The sequence below is a fragment of the Balaenoptera acutorostrata genome, chromosome 4 (assembly GCF_949987535.1).
Source record: "Balaenoptera acutorostrata chromosome 4, mBalAcu1.1, whole genome shotgun sequence".
Classification (NCBI taxonomy): domain Eukaryota; kingdom Metazoa; phylum Chordata; class Mammalia; order Artiodactyla; family Balaenopteridae; genus Balaenoptera; species Balaenoptera acutorostrata.
In genome coordinates, this window is record NC_080067.1 from 83,989,156 (window position 1) to 84,003,802 (window position 14,647).

The following is a 14,647-nucleotide window of genomic DNA, read 5'->3' on the forward strand; positions in this document are numbered from 1 at the left end:
AAAAATGTTTGGAAGGAAACAAACCAATAACTAGTACAGATAAGGAGGTGACCAAGGGAAATTGCACTTTTATCTTGTCTAAATTTATTATTTGGTGTCACTACAAATATGTATTCATGTATTATATGTGTAATTAAAACACATTTTTGAAAGAAAAATTTTAAATAATGTTTGGATTCCCAGACCAGCTCAGAAGACTACTCTTTAATCCATAAAACAGCTGTTCATTTGCTGTGAAAGGTAGAAGACAATGTTTTTGAAATGCAAGTAAATCAACAAAATTGAAAGTACTTTTTATTTTTATAATTTTATTTTGAAATAATTTCAAACCTAAATAAAAGTTTCAAGAATAGCACAAACATTCCCACTTAAGTGGGAAACCACACTTAAGTTTTGTGATTTGGGCCAATTATGTCTTATATAGCAAACGGGTCCAATTCCAGATCATGTGTTGCACCCACTTGTCACGTCTCCTTAAATCTGGAACATCCATCTTTCCTCTACTTTCATGACCTTGGAAAGTTGGAATACAAGGTAGTCATTTTATAGAATGTCTCTCAGTTTGGTTTTATCCAATATTTCCATATTGTTCATTTTTGGCAGAATTATCACAGAGGTGATGCTGTGTTCTTTTCATTACATGCTGTCAGATGGCACATGATTGTTCCCCTACTGGTGATGGTAACATCGATCACCTGATTAAAATAGTGTCTGCCGGGTTTCTCCAGTGTAAAATTATTTACATATATATGTGTGTGTGTGTGTGTGTGTATATGGTGATTAATAAGTACTTTTTATGAAGATACTTTGAGACTATGTAAATATCCTATTCCTCTATCCCACTTTAACCCACTAGTTTTGGAATCCACTGGTATTTGTTGCCCATATTATCACTACAGTGGTTGCCAAAGAGAAATTTGAAAATTCCATCCACATTTGTTGGTTGACATTCTGCAGTAAAGAAGAGCTTTCTCTTTTCCTAATTAATCAGTTAACGTCAATGTGGACTCATGAGTTCCTATTTTATTCAATTCCTATCATTACTTTTTGATCCAAATTATCCCTGATTTGGCCTGTATATTCCTTTGCAAGCTGACTTCTGTGTCCTTTTGACACATCCCCATGATTCTTTGGATATTTTCTGGCACAAAAACATGCTTCACCCTTGAAATCAGCTATTTCTTCAAGGAGCCCCAGTTCCTTTTAGCAGAGAATAGTGTTTAGAAATAAAAATCTAGGCACTAGGTATGCTCCTTTTTCCTCGGGTGTTGCTCCTAGTCCTCTTGGTGTTCGGAATTAGGATATTCATGTGTACAACACACACACACACTTTGTTACATCATATATATGTGTGTGTATGTGTATATAGAAAACTCATACTGACAGTTCAAATTCTAGTCCAGTGCTACAGAGGTTATTCTCACTTTCCCTTTTACTTGTTCTTCTCCGTCGGTGAGAAACCTGCCTCCTGCCTCCTCAGTGTATTCACCCAATTGCTCAGTCCCTAATCTCCTGACCTGCTGGGCTGGCTTCTGCCCTGTTCCACCGCCTCCCTCACACAGGCACCACTACTGACCACCTGAGGGCTGACCCAGCCCTTCGCTCCAGCTCTGTCCTCCTAGGGGCTGTCCCTCTCACCCTGCTCCAGTGCAGTCCCTACATGGGGCTGTGGTCAGAACTTGCTCAGGTTGGTTGACTTTTGGACTGAATGAATGGAAAAAGAAAAGAGGGAGGGAGAGAAGGAAGGAAAAAAGTCAAATCAGTATTTTAAACACTGAATTACAGATACGTGAAGCCTGAGTGATTGTAATTCAAAGAGGGTGAGGAAGTAAATGGATCCTTTTGAGAAAATTCCGAAGGGGAGACTGGGTATTTGGATTTTTAAAGAGTCTATCTTAATAGTTTTACTTTAAATCAGAAAACATTCTTTAGCCTAGGGTTGGTTCGGTTTTTTTCCCATTTTTATATCGAACCGAAACTAGGAGGGAAATGGTGGTGGTGGGAAATTTTTTCTGAAATACTTAGACAGCATTTGGAAGAGTAAGAGTAGTTGGCCAAGGCCACAGTGGAGGTAAATATAAAGAAAGTGCGTGAAGAGGAATTAACCATGCAGCCGAAAGCCAGAGGAGCAGAAGAGTGCAGGCTTTCTGGGGGACTTTTGCAGGTGCTGGTTAATATATGTTCGTAATAACCAGTAGGTGGTGGTGTAAGCCCATAATAGCTTATTTTTTTGCCTGCATGGGATTAAAGTCTGAACTTTAAAAAAGTGAGGAAGTAGGTATGAATGTTGAATTTGTAAGTACATCTTATTTATTTCTACCATTTTAGATTAATAAACTAGTAAAATCTTTCAGTTTGGGGAATTTGTGTTTAGTTTTTTTTTTCCCTTTCTCTATTTTAGTTCAAATACATATGCTGTACATCGCTCCCCCACCCACCTCCCCTGTTTAAAACAATTTTAGTTTGCAAAACCATAGTTCACACTGTTGCAAATGAGGGTCTTACCTCTGTCCATATTTAATCTTGGCAACAATCATTAGTGGTGTATGATATAACATAAGAGAGCATCTATGTACAAACATATACAATTTTATTGATATCTCTACAGACTACAAGAATTTTAAGTATAGTCACAATTGCTGAGTGCAACAGAAAAATAGTAATTTGTCATTTTCTGAAAAGATGCAAAAATTCTGAAGATGAAAGAAAGATACATCAATGATGTCATCTGTTTCTTATTTCCTAGAATAAAACATCACATAATTAAGTACTAAAAATTATAGGTTATTAGAGATTTTGATCCTGTGCACACTTGTCCATAACTACCACCTAGTTTATTTTCTGGCTTTGCAGTTGAGAAGGATGGGCCAATACCAGAGGGGAGCAGTGTGAGAGGAGAGAACTCTCCTGTTTTCTCATTGACTAATATTGCCTTGGATAGGCGGACTCTCCCTTTTTTGAAGGTGAAATCACTCTTTCAGGGCACTGGAGGCCACATAGTCAGCTGCAGGCATTCTTCTCCCTTTAAACACATGTCCAGTAACTAAGAAAATAAATCCGAACTCCTTTGCCCTGAGAGCAAAGACAACAATCAAAAAGGGAGAGTTGCTCTCCCTTCTTGCTAAGATCAAGTCCAATAAAATATAGCTATGGCAGAACAGGTACCTGGTACCCATGTCTCCTCCAAATGAAGAATGACTAATAAATTTGGACCTGATTTGGTAAATGATTGTTTTGAGAATTTCTACTATCCAACTATTGAGAATTAGTTTTCCACTTCGCGTTGCATGGTATTGAATTTCTTATGATATCTTTGGTGTCTGGTGATGTCACATGTATAAGGCAATTGAAACCTAGATGTTTGACTTGGAATAATTAGTGGCCAGTCATATAGGAGAAAATCACAAAGACAGAGATATTAAGAATTAATGGGGCACTGCCTGGTCAGAAATTTATACAGAACATTTGTTTTGGGTTGCGACACAGAATAAATATCAATCTGGCCAATATCTCCAATATCTTGCTTTCCTTGACCCCTCAGAAGTGGGGCTTAGACACCGGTCAGGGCAGACAAATGTGTCTTCCTTAGTAGTAGTTATCAACCTTGGCTGGACATCGGAACTATCTTGGAGGCTTTCAAAAATACTGATGTTTGGTTCCCACTCTGAAAGATTTTGGTGTAACTGGGAATATTAGAAGCGCCTTAGGTGATGCTTATGCACAGCCAAAGTTGAGAATCACTTCCCTACATAAATGTATAAATAGACCAACTGTGCCTCGGTTCCTCATCAAAGCTTCTTATGCTTCACTCTGGCTCCCATGTCCCTCTTTACCGCAGCCCACTTGTACCAAACTGCATTTCCTCTTCTTTCCTAAGTCAGACCTTTCCTATTTTGAATTTTGTCCTTTCAGGGCTATGTTGTCTGCACATATATACAATAAAATTCTACAGCCATGCTCCCTGGAATGGTGCAATCCAAATACATGACTTACTGGCAAGTATTTCTGGCCCCTGGAGCAGTGTGTCTGTGAAACAGTAACTGGTCACAAGTGGGGTTGGGGCTACAGAGGACATAGGTGAAGAAGCTGTGAAGGCTACCACGTTTCTCCTGATGCAAAGAGCAGGCCTCACAGAAACGTCTGACTCCTTTTGGCATTGCCCTCTCAGAACAAAAGTGGTCAAGTTACAATGCCTTCCCATGGAGACAGGCTGTAATCACACAGATACTCCTGGGTTGTCCCAATGACCCTAAACCAATGAGAGGGCTTTTAGCTTACTCTTCTAAATCTGCTTCATTTTCCCCTTCTGCCAAACATTTTAAAACCAAGTATCTCAAAGAGCTAATCTTAATCTTCTTCAACCAACCTTGGGCATAACCTTGATTTTCCTCTTCCTTCCTCAAAGCCATGGTGATCCCTTAATGCAGATAACAGACACATGGTTCACATTTTAAAAAAGGACTCCAACAGTAAACTTTTTCCTTTACAATCCCTTAAGATCTTTGAGTACTAGAGACTTGGATTCTGATTTATTAACTGGAGAATCATTCAAATGCTATATGAAAGATTTGAAAAATTATCTTTATGACTGAATTATCAGAAAACATCTCACTCAGTTCTGTCACCATCCTTCCAAAGTTAGTCAGATAATGACTGTGATGATGACGGGCACTAAGTCCAGGTCTCAGTGAAGTGTAGAGAGCAGAGCTGGTAGTACTGCTCTTGCAGGGGATTAAAATAAATGATAAATCAATCATCCATCCCTCCGAACTCCAAGGTTAATGGATGATTTCTTAGTAGGGATTATTGCTCGCATTATTAGAACCAGGAAAAAAAAATACCTCTAGCCTCATGATGAATTATAATGCTAAAGGCCCATTTTCTCCTGGGACACTAAGAAGGGCTTATCTCTTCAGGGAGTCATAATGAGATATGGTCAACTTGTAGAGAGACTGTGGTTTGCAAGCCTTATCTTCTGATGTCACCTTAAGCAGACAAAATGTAATTTTGATGACAACTAAGGCTCAGAGTCATTTTCTCTATCATTGTTCAAGTTACTAGGAGTATTTTTCTTATGTTCCAAGATAGAGGCAAGACATTTAAATAGTAGAGAAGAGGGATGTAAAGTATTACATGGATCAACAGTACTCCTTTTCCAAAGATGATGATGATGGTAAGATGGTGGGTGGGTGTGTGTGTGTGTGTGTGTGTGTGTGTGTGTGTGCATGCTAAGGTCAGTGCCACAGAACAGAAATGTTCAAAGAGAAAAATCACGTCCATATTAGATTCTTGTTATTGCTGTCTCTTTGAATTAGAAAAATAATTTTGATACAGTAAAACCTCATTAATTTGTATTCCACTAATCAGGAGTTTGTGGGATGAAGTTACCCTTACATTAAGAAAGGGTTTATAAAAACAATATTGAAAGACAAAAAGAACCTATTCTTTTCAAGCATTTCAGAAGCACCTTACTTCCGATTGACGTGCCAATTATAAACTTTTGATCTATTCATTAAAGCCAGTTTTAAGCACTTCTGTGAAATGCTATTTTGTCCTTTCTGGTATTTTTTCTGTATGCTTTAAAATATTCTGTAATTGTTATCTTTCAGTGATTCATGTAAGCTTTCCCCAAAATAGTATTTTATTGCATACGAATCACACATGTAATTTTGGGTATAATAATTTGTTACTGTGTACTAACGATGTTTAATTTTATACAAGACATATTACATATTCACATTTAATCTGTCTCCAAATGATGTAGAACAGTGGCTCTCAACTGGGGGTAATTTTGTCAATGGCTGGAGATATTTTTGATTGTCATTTTGGGGCGGGTGGGAGTGGGGGTCGCTACTGGCATCTAGTGGAGAGAGGCCAGGGGTGCTGCTAAACATCTGCAGTGCAAAGGACAGTGCCACATAACAAAGAATTTCCTGTTAATGGTGCCATTGTTGAGAAACCCTGATGTAGAACAAGTTAAGTCACATCCTGTTGGGGCTTTAGAGATAGTCATTGAATTTAATGCCACTTTGGACTTTATTTCATTGTTTCTAAAATAAACCAATATTTTACTCTTTTAGTTTTTTTTAACTATAGAAATTATAAAGTATTTGTTCAGAAAATCAGAAAACTGGGTCCTTGAAACTGATGGTACAAATAGTGTACTGCAATTTGGCTACCAGTGTTTTCCAAATCCTGGTCTCAAGTTTCTTCAGTATTTTTACTATATAATTTTATGTATCATGTTTGTATTTCCAAGTCAGGTTCTGTTACCCTAAGGCTGTTCACAGGAGTCTGGAGAGATTCATAGAAAGGCTTTTTTGAGAAATCAGGAGAATTCAAGGACTCTGAGAAATGCTATCCTGGTATACATTTTCTGACTCTTTCCTCCATCTCTTTTCAAAGATTACTCTTCTCAAAGATTAATTTGTTCTTCTCAAAATTACTGAGAACATTTGAAGGAAGTGCCACTTTAAACAAATTCACTAAAAATTTAAAAACAAAAAACAAGCAGAAATACTATTTTTGACTACTCAAATAGCCTGGACTTCAGGAAAATGGTGAATTCTTAAGAAACACAATGTGAGTCTGATAAGACCTTGATTAATTAAAATTCAAAGAGCCAAACCCATTAATTTTCTTAAAAAAGATTCTTTTTGAAAGAACAACATACATATTATAGGATGGGTCCCAGAATCTGCATATGTTCATTTCCTAAGACTTTTGACTTCCAGAATCATATTAAATGATGGTAGCAGACATCTTTATTTTGTTTGCCTCTACTAGCTCTCTGTTGAGTTATAATAGATCATCTTTTATCATGTTAAGGATATTCTTTATTCCATTTTTAAAAGAGCTTTTAATAAGGAATAGGTATTTGGTATCTGTTGACATAATCCTGTGGCTTAACGTTATTTAGCCTGTTGAGTGACAAAATTTCTGTTGTCCATAATGGTGACTAAAGCCACTATAGCAAAAACACCACCACTTCATAACAATTTTCAGTAGTAAGTATTGAACCAAAAAGTAATTTCTAATGAAAGCCCTTGCTAATCAGAAATGTCAGAATCCCTTTCCTAAAACATTAACTGAGGTTTTACTGAATCAGACTAAAGAGAATGACCAGTTTTGTCTGTGAGTGTCAGGGTGCAAGAGCACCTTTGAATTGAAGACCTCACTGGGATTGAACAGTAATATACTGTGTAATTGGCAGACAAGGATACAAATGGAGCATTAAAAATATATCACTTTAGAAACTGAAACCAGAGTGTGTGAAATCAGTTCTCAAAGCTAACTGCATTGTTCCTGTAAGTCTAGTTTCCCCAAACCTATTGTCAACTCCCCTGCAGAGTACAAGCCAGGCTGAAAGAATGCTTCGAGGTGACCCAACCCTGCACGGTTTGTGACTAAAAATAGCAACTTGTTCTGAAGGTGATAGAAATGGATATAATTGTGTTAGGAATAATTTACTGTACTGGCAATATTTGATTGTGACCAAGAACTGCGAATAATGTAAAATATTATGGAGAGAGAAGAACGTTAATCAGACTCTTGCCATAAGAATTCAATAATGTCCTAGTATAATGAAAGTTATAGATGAAAAGAAAACTCTGGTTTTGTTTGTTTTTTCAGTTGGGTATTCAAATGTACTTGAAATGCACTGATATCTTCTAACACAGATTTTTAAAAATTGTCAGGTGTGGTCCAATTTATAAAAATAGTTTACCATAAATCTTTTTTTCTTCTGTCACAACATGCTTTTTTTTTTCTTTTCCTCTTAAGATGTTAATTTATCATGCAAAAATTTTTTTCATTAAGTGCATTAATGCTTTCTGTTTGTACAGGATTTTTTCAAATCAGGACTCCCCGTAGTTCCTAAATGTAAATCCTTAGCAAACGACATACCAAGATGATAGCTCCATTCCACGTGGGAAGAGGCAAATTCAGCCATATCTTGGGGTTTTAACCAGGGTTCCAGCCTTTGGGTTGTACAGTGTCTCTGATAAGTCTCCCTTATGATAACTTCAGATGGACTGTAATGGAACATTTTGTGGAAGAAACTTCTAGCAGTTGAATAGTGATGCTGGGAATAAATTTGGTTTCCCTGAATAATGGTTTCTCAAAGCAGTCATAGCTTCTTTAGAAGTTTAGAATTGGTACCATTTCTTATCCTTATATTTCAGCATTAACTGCAAAGAAAAAATAGTCACCATAAGATGTTAAAAATTATGTAAAAGTGCTAATCAAAGCAAGCTCATATTGAGCTAATCATGCATATCAAAATCTCAAAACTTATAAGACTTCTTTTATTTTTTGAAATAAAGTGCATATAGAAAGATTTTTTTAAAAAACCAATCAAGCTCTAAAGAGTTGCCTGACAGGAAATGATTTTTAATGATTGAGACAAAAAGGGGTGTGTGGATCCCAGCCTCTACTGCCCCCTCACACCTTGTTGGGGGAGATCATGTAATCAACCTAAGTACCTTTTTAGCAGCTGATGCACAATATAGACCCAGTGTACCAGAACCAGTGGATAATTTTCCTTTAAGTCATCCTCTAAGGTAAAGAAGTATCAATATAGTATTAAAAAAACACTTTTCTCTCCCCAGTATGAGGGGAGTTATAATACTTATAATGAGATCCCAGTTACCTTGGCTCTCACACAGGATTACTTTCAGTGGCATCACTGGTTAGGCTTTCTTTTGCAGGACCTAAATGTTTAAAGTTATTACTGTATGAAGATGCCTTTATTTACTTAGGCAGTTTACCTCATGTGCATGTTTGGAAAATGCTTCTGCACTGGTCATCATGCCTGCAGTTTTCTCTTCCAGCTCTCCTAGCCTCTGTCCTCTCTCATCAAGTGCGATCCGTGCACGAGTCAGCTCTCCCATCACCCCTCCGGCAGCACCTTTCATCCCTTCTATACCACCTGGTCCAGGAATGTGCTGTGCAAGGCTGCGTGATGCTTTTCCTGCTGAAGCTTCCCCAACTGGGAGTTCAAGCCATAGCAATTTAAAACATTCTGTCAGTAATTCAAGTAATTATAGTCAAGTTTATCACCAAAGTACTTACATTGAATTCTACTGTCATAGTTCTCATGAAGAGACATATTTGTTTCTATCATAGATCTGTATTTGCAGATGTTAGCATTTACCCAAGAAAAATGCCTATGAAAGAGACTGAGGGAGATATTGGTACCATAATATGCCTTATTGTGTGTGTGTGTGTGTGTGTGTGTGTGTGTGTGTGTGTGTGAGGGGGTGTTCCATACAATTTGGCATAATTGCATTTCTTGACATTGCTGAGTTGGGATGCTCACAATTTTATTGTGACCTCATATTTAACCCATATTAGTGTCTGTTCTAATCTCAGGCCTGATCATTTATTTAAATTTCTGCCCAAGTTGGCATTCCAGCCTTCTGTATTCATCTTGCTATCAGTCTTTGTAGGCCTCAGTTGTCGTTTTTCAAAAATCTGTGTGTGTGTGTGTGTATGTAAATACTAGAGAATGGGGTATATGCATGATGGGCATTAATAAACATTTGTAGGAACTTTATTACTTTATAAAAGACTAAAAATTTCCCCATCATTTACAAAGTGCAGTTTCACTTAATTTTAATGAAGTAACTTTTAAATATTGAAAAACAGCTATCTTAGTAAAAATTTAGTGAGAATTCCCAAGGATATAACATTAGGAATGGAATCTAGATCAATTTTTAAAAAAATAAGAGCCTTATTGAGGTAAAATTCACATATCATAAAATTCACCACCCCCCCCCCTTTTTTTTTTTAATTTTTGGCCATGCTGCACAGCTTGCGGGATCTTAGTTCCCAGACCAGGGATCGAACTCCTGGCCCCGGCAGTGAAAGCTCCAAGTCCTAACCACTGGACTGCCAGGGGATTCCCAAAACTCACCCTTTTTAAGTGTACAATTCAGTGGTTTTTAGCATATTCACAGATTTGTGCAACTATCACCACTATCTAATTTTAGAACATTTTCATCACCCCAAAAAGAAAACTCTGTACCCATTAGCAGTCCCTTTCTAGTCCCTCCTTGCCTCAGTCCCTGGCAACTATTAATTTACTTTCTGTCTCTATGGATTTGTCTATTCAGAACATTTTGTATAAAAGGAATCATACAATATGTGGCCGTTTTTGTCTTCCTTCTTTAATTTAGCATGATGTTTTCAAGGTTCATCCATGTTGTAGTATGTATCAAACGTCATTCCCTTTTATGGCTGAATACTATTCCATTGTACAGAGGCACCTAGATCTTTTGCATAGTTAAAAATTCAAGAAAAAAGGAGTTTTGATCTGTAAGACCAAATGGTGGGTGAGATATTCTGGAAAATGTATTCTTAATTTCTCTCTGAAAATGTTCCCTAGTATCTTTCTACTGCATTTTGATTATTGTTCATCAGAGTTTCGCAGGTAGATTTTTTTAAGTAATTTATTCTGTACCATTGGTAAACCTTGAATTCTGAATAAAGAATCTGTTTCCTAGAAGTAAAGGCAGGCAGATTCAAAAACATTTTTTCAGATTTTAGTAACCAAATGTCTTCACCCTGCCTTGCAGGTATGATCTACCTGCAAATGACACATTTATTAGCTTACTCATTTTTTGTATGAATTGCATGTACTATGAATTGCATGTACTATTAGAATTGCATCTAATATAAAGTGACCAATTTTATTCATGTTTGGTAAACAAATAGTTTTCATGGTATAGAAGCAAAACGCTAGTCTAGAAACAGGTCTTCTGTTACTCACAGAGCTCTTCTCTGTCAAATGTTTGTCCACTTCCACCAAACAGTCCCTTGAGAAAGCCTCTGTTTTGAGCTTCTGGTGTCTCTATGGGAGTAAACAAATCTCCTAGCATGTCCTATATCAGATCAAAAGAAAATAGCATTAGACTGACTAAGAGTAAAGTAACAGATCAAAAGATAACATGGTGGCAGGTTAGAGCACATCATGAAAAGGCAGTCTGTTCTCCATATATTTTCCTGGTGATTTTTGCTTTGCTCCCAGTTCTCTCTGGCATTTCTTTCTCCACCTCCTTCCTTTCCCTTCCCTTCTCCAAGAACTGACATCCTAAAATTTTCACTTTTCTGCCCTCTTCGTTTCTTCCTTCTACAATTAGAAAGCATGGGAAGCTAATATGCACCCTAGGATTAATTTACACTGGATCAGTGACTGCCAATCTAGACTTCTGATTCTTTTTCAATTACCATAGCGTCTTTCCTGTCCTAGTTCCCTTTCTGGAACCAAGCATGGACTGCCCTATGAAATGGGAAGCCTTTGGTGGTGTGTAGGGAAAGGCTGGATTTATTTTTATATCACATACAAAATTATGAAATAGCTCAAGATAATTTAAATGAGTCAAAGTAGGCAGCTACTGCATGGTGAGGTAAAATTGTTCTTAATATTTGATGTGATTTAGAATGACTGGGGAGATATCTTGTTAGAAACACAGATGCACAGGCTTTATTCCACACGTGCTAAATCAAAATTTGCATAGATGTGTTCTGGTTATCTGTATTTTTAACTTGCTCTAACTTTTTCTAACTTTTAACTTGCCCTAAAAAGTTTTAACTTGCTTTGGTCTTTCTAAAGCAGACCAAAATTTGAGAACCATTGGTTTGGAGGAAGGAACTTCAACCCAAAGTCCGACCTTTGACCTAATGTCAGTTTGTCTGTGAACTTGCAGCATGACTGTCATCATCATCCCCTTTCACCTCTACTCCCCAGACCTGTGCTCTTCCTCCGAATCCTTTCTCTTTGGAAATGGCTGCACCATCTACTAGTTCCCCAACCCAGAAATACAGGAATAATTATTAATTCCTTCCTTTCCTTCACTCCTACATCTAATAACCCTCCAATCTGACTGATTACACTTCATAGCCATTGAATCTGCTAACTTTTCTCTCTCCTCACTGTTGGCTGCCTTATTTCAAACCACTATTATTTTTGGCCTTAATTATTTTAAAAAGCCTCCAAATTTTTCTCCCTACTTTTAGTCTTAATTCCTCAAAACTAATTGCCATACTGCAACCAGAATATTAGCTTTAATAAACAAATTTGTTAAACCTTTTCAATGACTTGCTATTGCCCTGGGGATAAATGCCAGATTCCTTAAGGAGCTTACAAGGTGTTCCAAGCTCTGTTCTTGACTAACTCTCCAGCATCACCCCTTCACTCTCTCCACTTCCCAACTCAGCACTTTGTTTGGAAGTTGCCTGAACCTTGGGGCTGTCGCATGCCTCTGCTCTGTCAAGAATATCATTACCTTTTCCATCTCCAGCCATCCATTCCTATGGATAACTCCTATTCATCCTTCACAACCTTTTTCTAACTACCCCTTCCCTTTTGTTCCATCAACCCAGGTGCCCCTCTCACATGTCTCCCCAGCACTGGCACAGCCATATAACAGCATTTTCCAGAGTATTGTGGTTGTCTGTTTACTTATCTCTCCTTCCACACTAGCAGGTAGGGACTTGTATCTTGTTTATGATTGTGTTCCTAGAGCCCAGCCAAGTACCAGGCATATAAAAAACTCTAAGTATTTGTTGAATAACATTTATTATTATTTATTTTTAAAGCTTATTATGTTCCAGGCACTGTGCTCAGTGCTTTATATGAATTCTTTCTTAATTCTCACAGCAGTGCTTCAAGGTAGTAGATTAAGTAAAATGGCCAAAGTTATATAAGTGAGCAAAATGCAACTTAAATAGTTCAGAGCTTATACTCTGAACCTCTATATTGTAATGAATGGGTTTTAGTTTTCTTATTTCTAAAATAAGGAGGAGAAACCAATTAAATCCCTAAGATGCCTTTTAACATTTTGTGACCACATTTACTTATCCAAGGCTAGATAGGCTTTTATATTTATTTTGTTTCTAGGTTCTGCTTACCGCTATGATCAAAGACAAATGCCCAATTCTAACCTACAGGATATGTATTTATTTTGTATGGCTCTTAATCACAATTAAGATTTCTTTAAAAAAAGTTCGTTAACTCCCTGAATTGTATGCAAAATTTTTGTGTGTACATACATATTCCCCACCCTGGAGGAAGATTTTTATAATCTTTCAGAGGATTCTCCATAGGCAAAACAAACAATAAAACACACAAAACAACCATTGATATGTATGATCTCCACATTCTTCGCACATCCCGTTTTTTCTTATTTTTTTCTGTGTATATCTGGAACCACACTAGAACTTGGTAGCATCACAATGATGAACATATATTCAAAACATGTTCTAGGGCAGGCATATTTATTGTCTGGCTCAATAATATTTTAGCTTTTAGACATCTTTCTAATTTTTTCTCTTTTTACAACTGTGTCCGATGTTTATTCATAAATGTGCCTGACCTACCTGTAGATTATCACACATCTCTTGGCTGTATGTTAACCGCTGAATTTCAGTAGGAGAGACAAGGTATAATGCCTGTCCTTCATTGGTAAAACAAAACGTCCGTGCTATCCTCATGTCTGTCAGTGGCAAATAATTAACATCCAACATTGGGCGAAGACTAGGTAGGCTGAATGGAAAAAAACAAATCCACATTTCATATTCAAGTTGTTAGAAGCTTTTAATTTCTTCGTATAAAATGTGCAGATCCTTACATAAAACAATACTTTTTATACCACTATTTTACGGTTGTTTCTTTATCCTCTTGAATTCTCAATGGTAGTAAACTAGACTTTCACATAAAATCATATTCACAAAAAAGTATGGGCACAGTTCTATCTTAATCCACACAGATACTTAGCAAATGTCCTTGAAGGATGGATTAAAAGTGGCCAGCAATTTCAAAATGCTTTTTGGAGCATTTCACAGGTTCCTACAGTACAGTTATAATCTTTGATTATGGCAGAAACACCACAGCTAGAAAGTGGCTGCCTGCATACTTGGTCTATTGTCTCTTTTTAAGGCAGAACTCGTGGGTCTGAGGAGTACACTGATGAAGTGGGTCTAGTTCACTGCGCCTGGGAATGGAGTGGCTTTGCTCCCCATTCCTTTACTTCCTCTATACACAGAAAGTGAAAATCACCTATGACTTACGGCACCTGCACTGAAGACATGATTAATAAACAAGCATGGCTGGGGGCTGTGACAGAATTAGTTACAAATAATAGATCAGAATTTGCACATCCAAGCTAATACCACACCTCAAGTGTCTTACTGATTGGCTCTATGCTTATCCTAATGTTGTCAAATGATTTTGCTTACATATTTATAAAAATGTAATTTTGGATACTGTCACTAGAGCCAGATTTACAAACTACTAAAGAAAACCAATCTCAATGCTTTTAAAGCACATCTCTAATGCCAAAAAGAGAAAAATAAAACTTGTAGATAAATCTCAAGCTTTGAAATCATTCTACTGATTGTAGTGTGCACAATGATTTTAAATTAACCCAGATCATAAAACCAGCACCTTGAAAAAAAAGTACTTATTTCTCTTATCAAAGTAGTTTTTAATTACAACTTAAGCCCTAGAATCTTACCATATAAAATGGGACCTGAAATCTGTCCTATAGGAATTAGTTTTTCATGAGGTCCTAGTGCTGTGCTGTCCAATATGGTAGCCACTAGCCACGTGTGGCTATTGAACAGTTGATATATGGCTTGTCTGATT

The 14,647-nt window shown here is 37.0% G+C and overlaps 1 protein-coding gene across 10 annotated transcripts in view; it reads right to left on the reverse strand.

Moving 5' to 3' along the window:
- Positions 1-395: 395 nt before the first annotated feature.
- Positions 396-14,647, reverse strand: part of STXBP5L (syntaxin binding protein 5L) — a 384,033-nt gene continuing 369,781 nt past the window's right edge. For 7 of the 10 annotated variants that reach the window (XM_057545862.1, XM_057545860.1, XM_057545863.1 and 4 more), the window contains 4 exons: positions 13,381-13,546; positions 10,772-10,883; positions 8,769-8,989; positions 396-8,189 (listed from right to left, as the gene is read on the reverse strand). In XM_057545862.1, coding sequence (XP_057401845.1) covers positions 8,148-8,189; positions 8,769-8,989; positions 10,772-10,883; positions 13,381-13,546 — 541 coding nt within the window. In that variant the 3' untranslated portion in view covers positions 396-8,147. The remainder of the gene's footprint in view (positions 8,190-8,768; positions 8,990-10,771; positions 10,884-13,380; positions 13,547-14,647) is intronic. The other 3 variants (XM_057545866.1, XM_057545865.1, XM_057545864.1) reach the window with 1 other exon arrangement.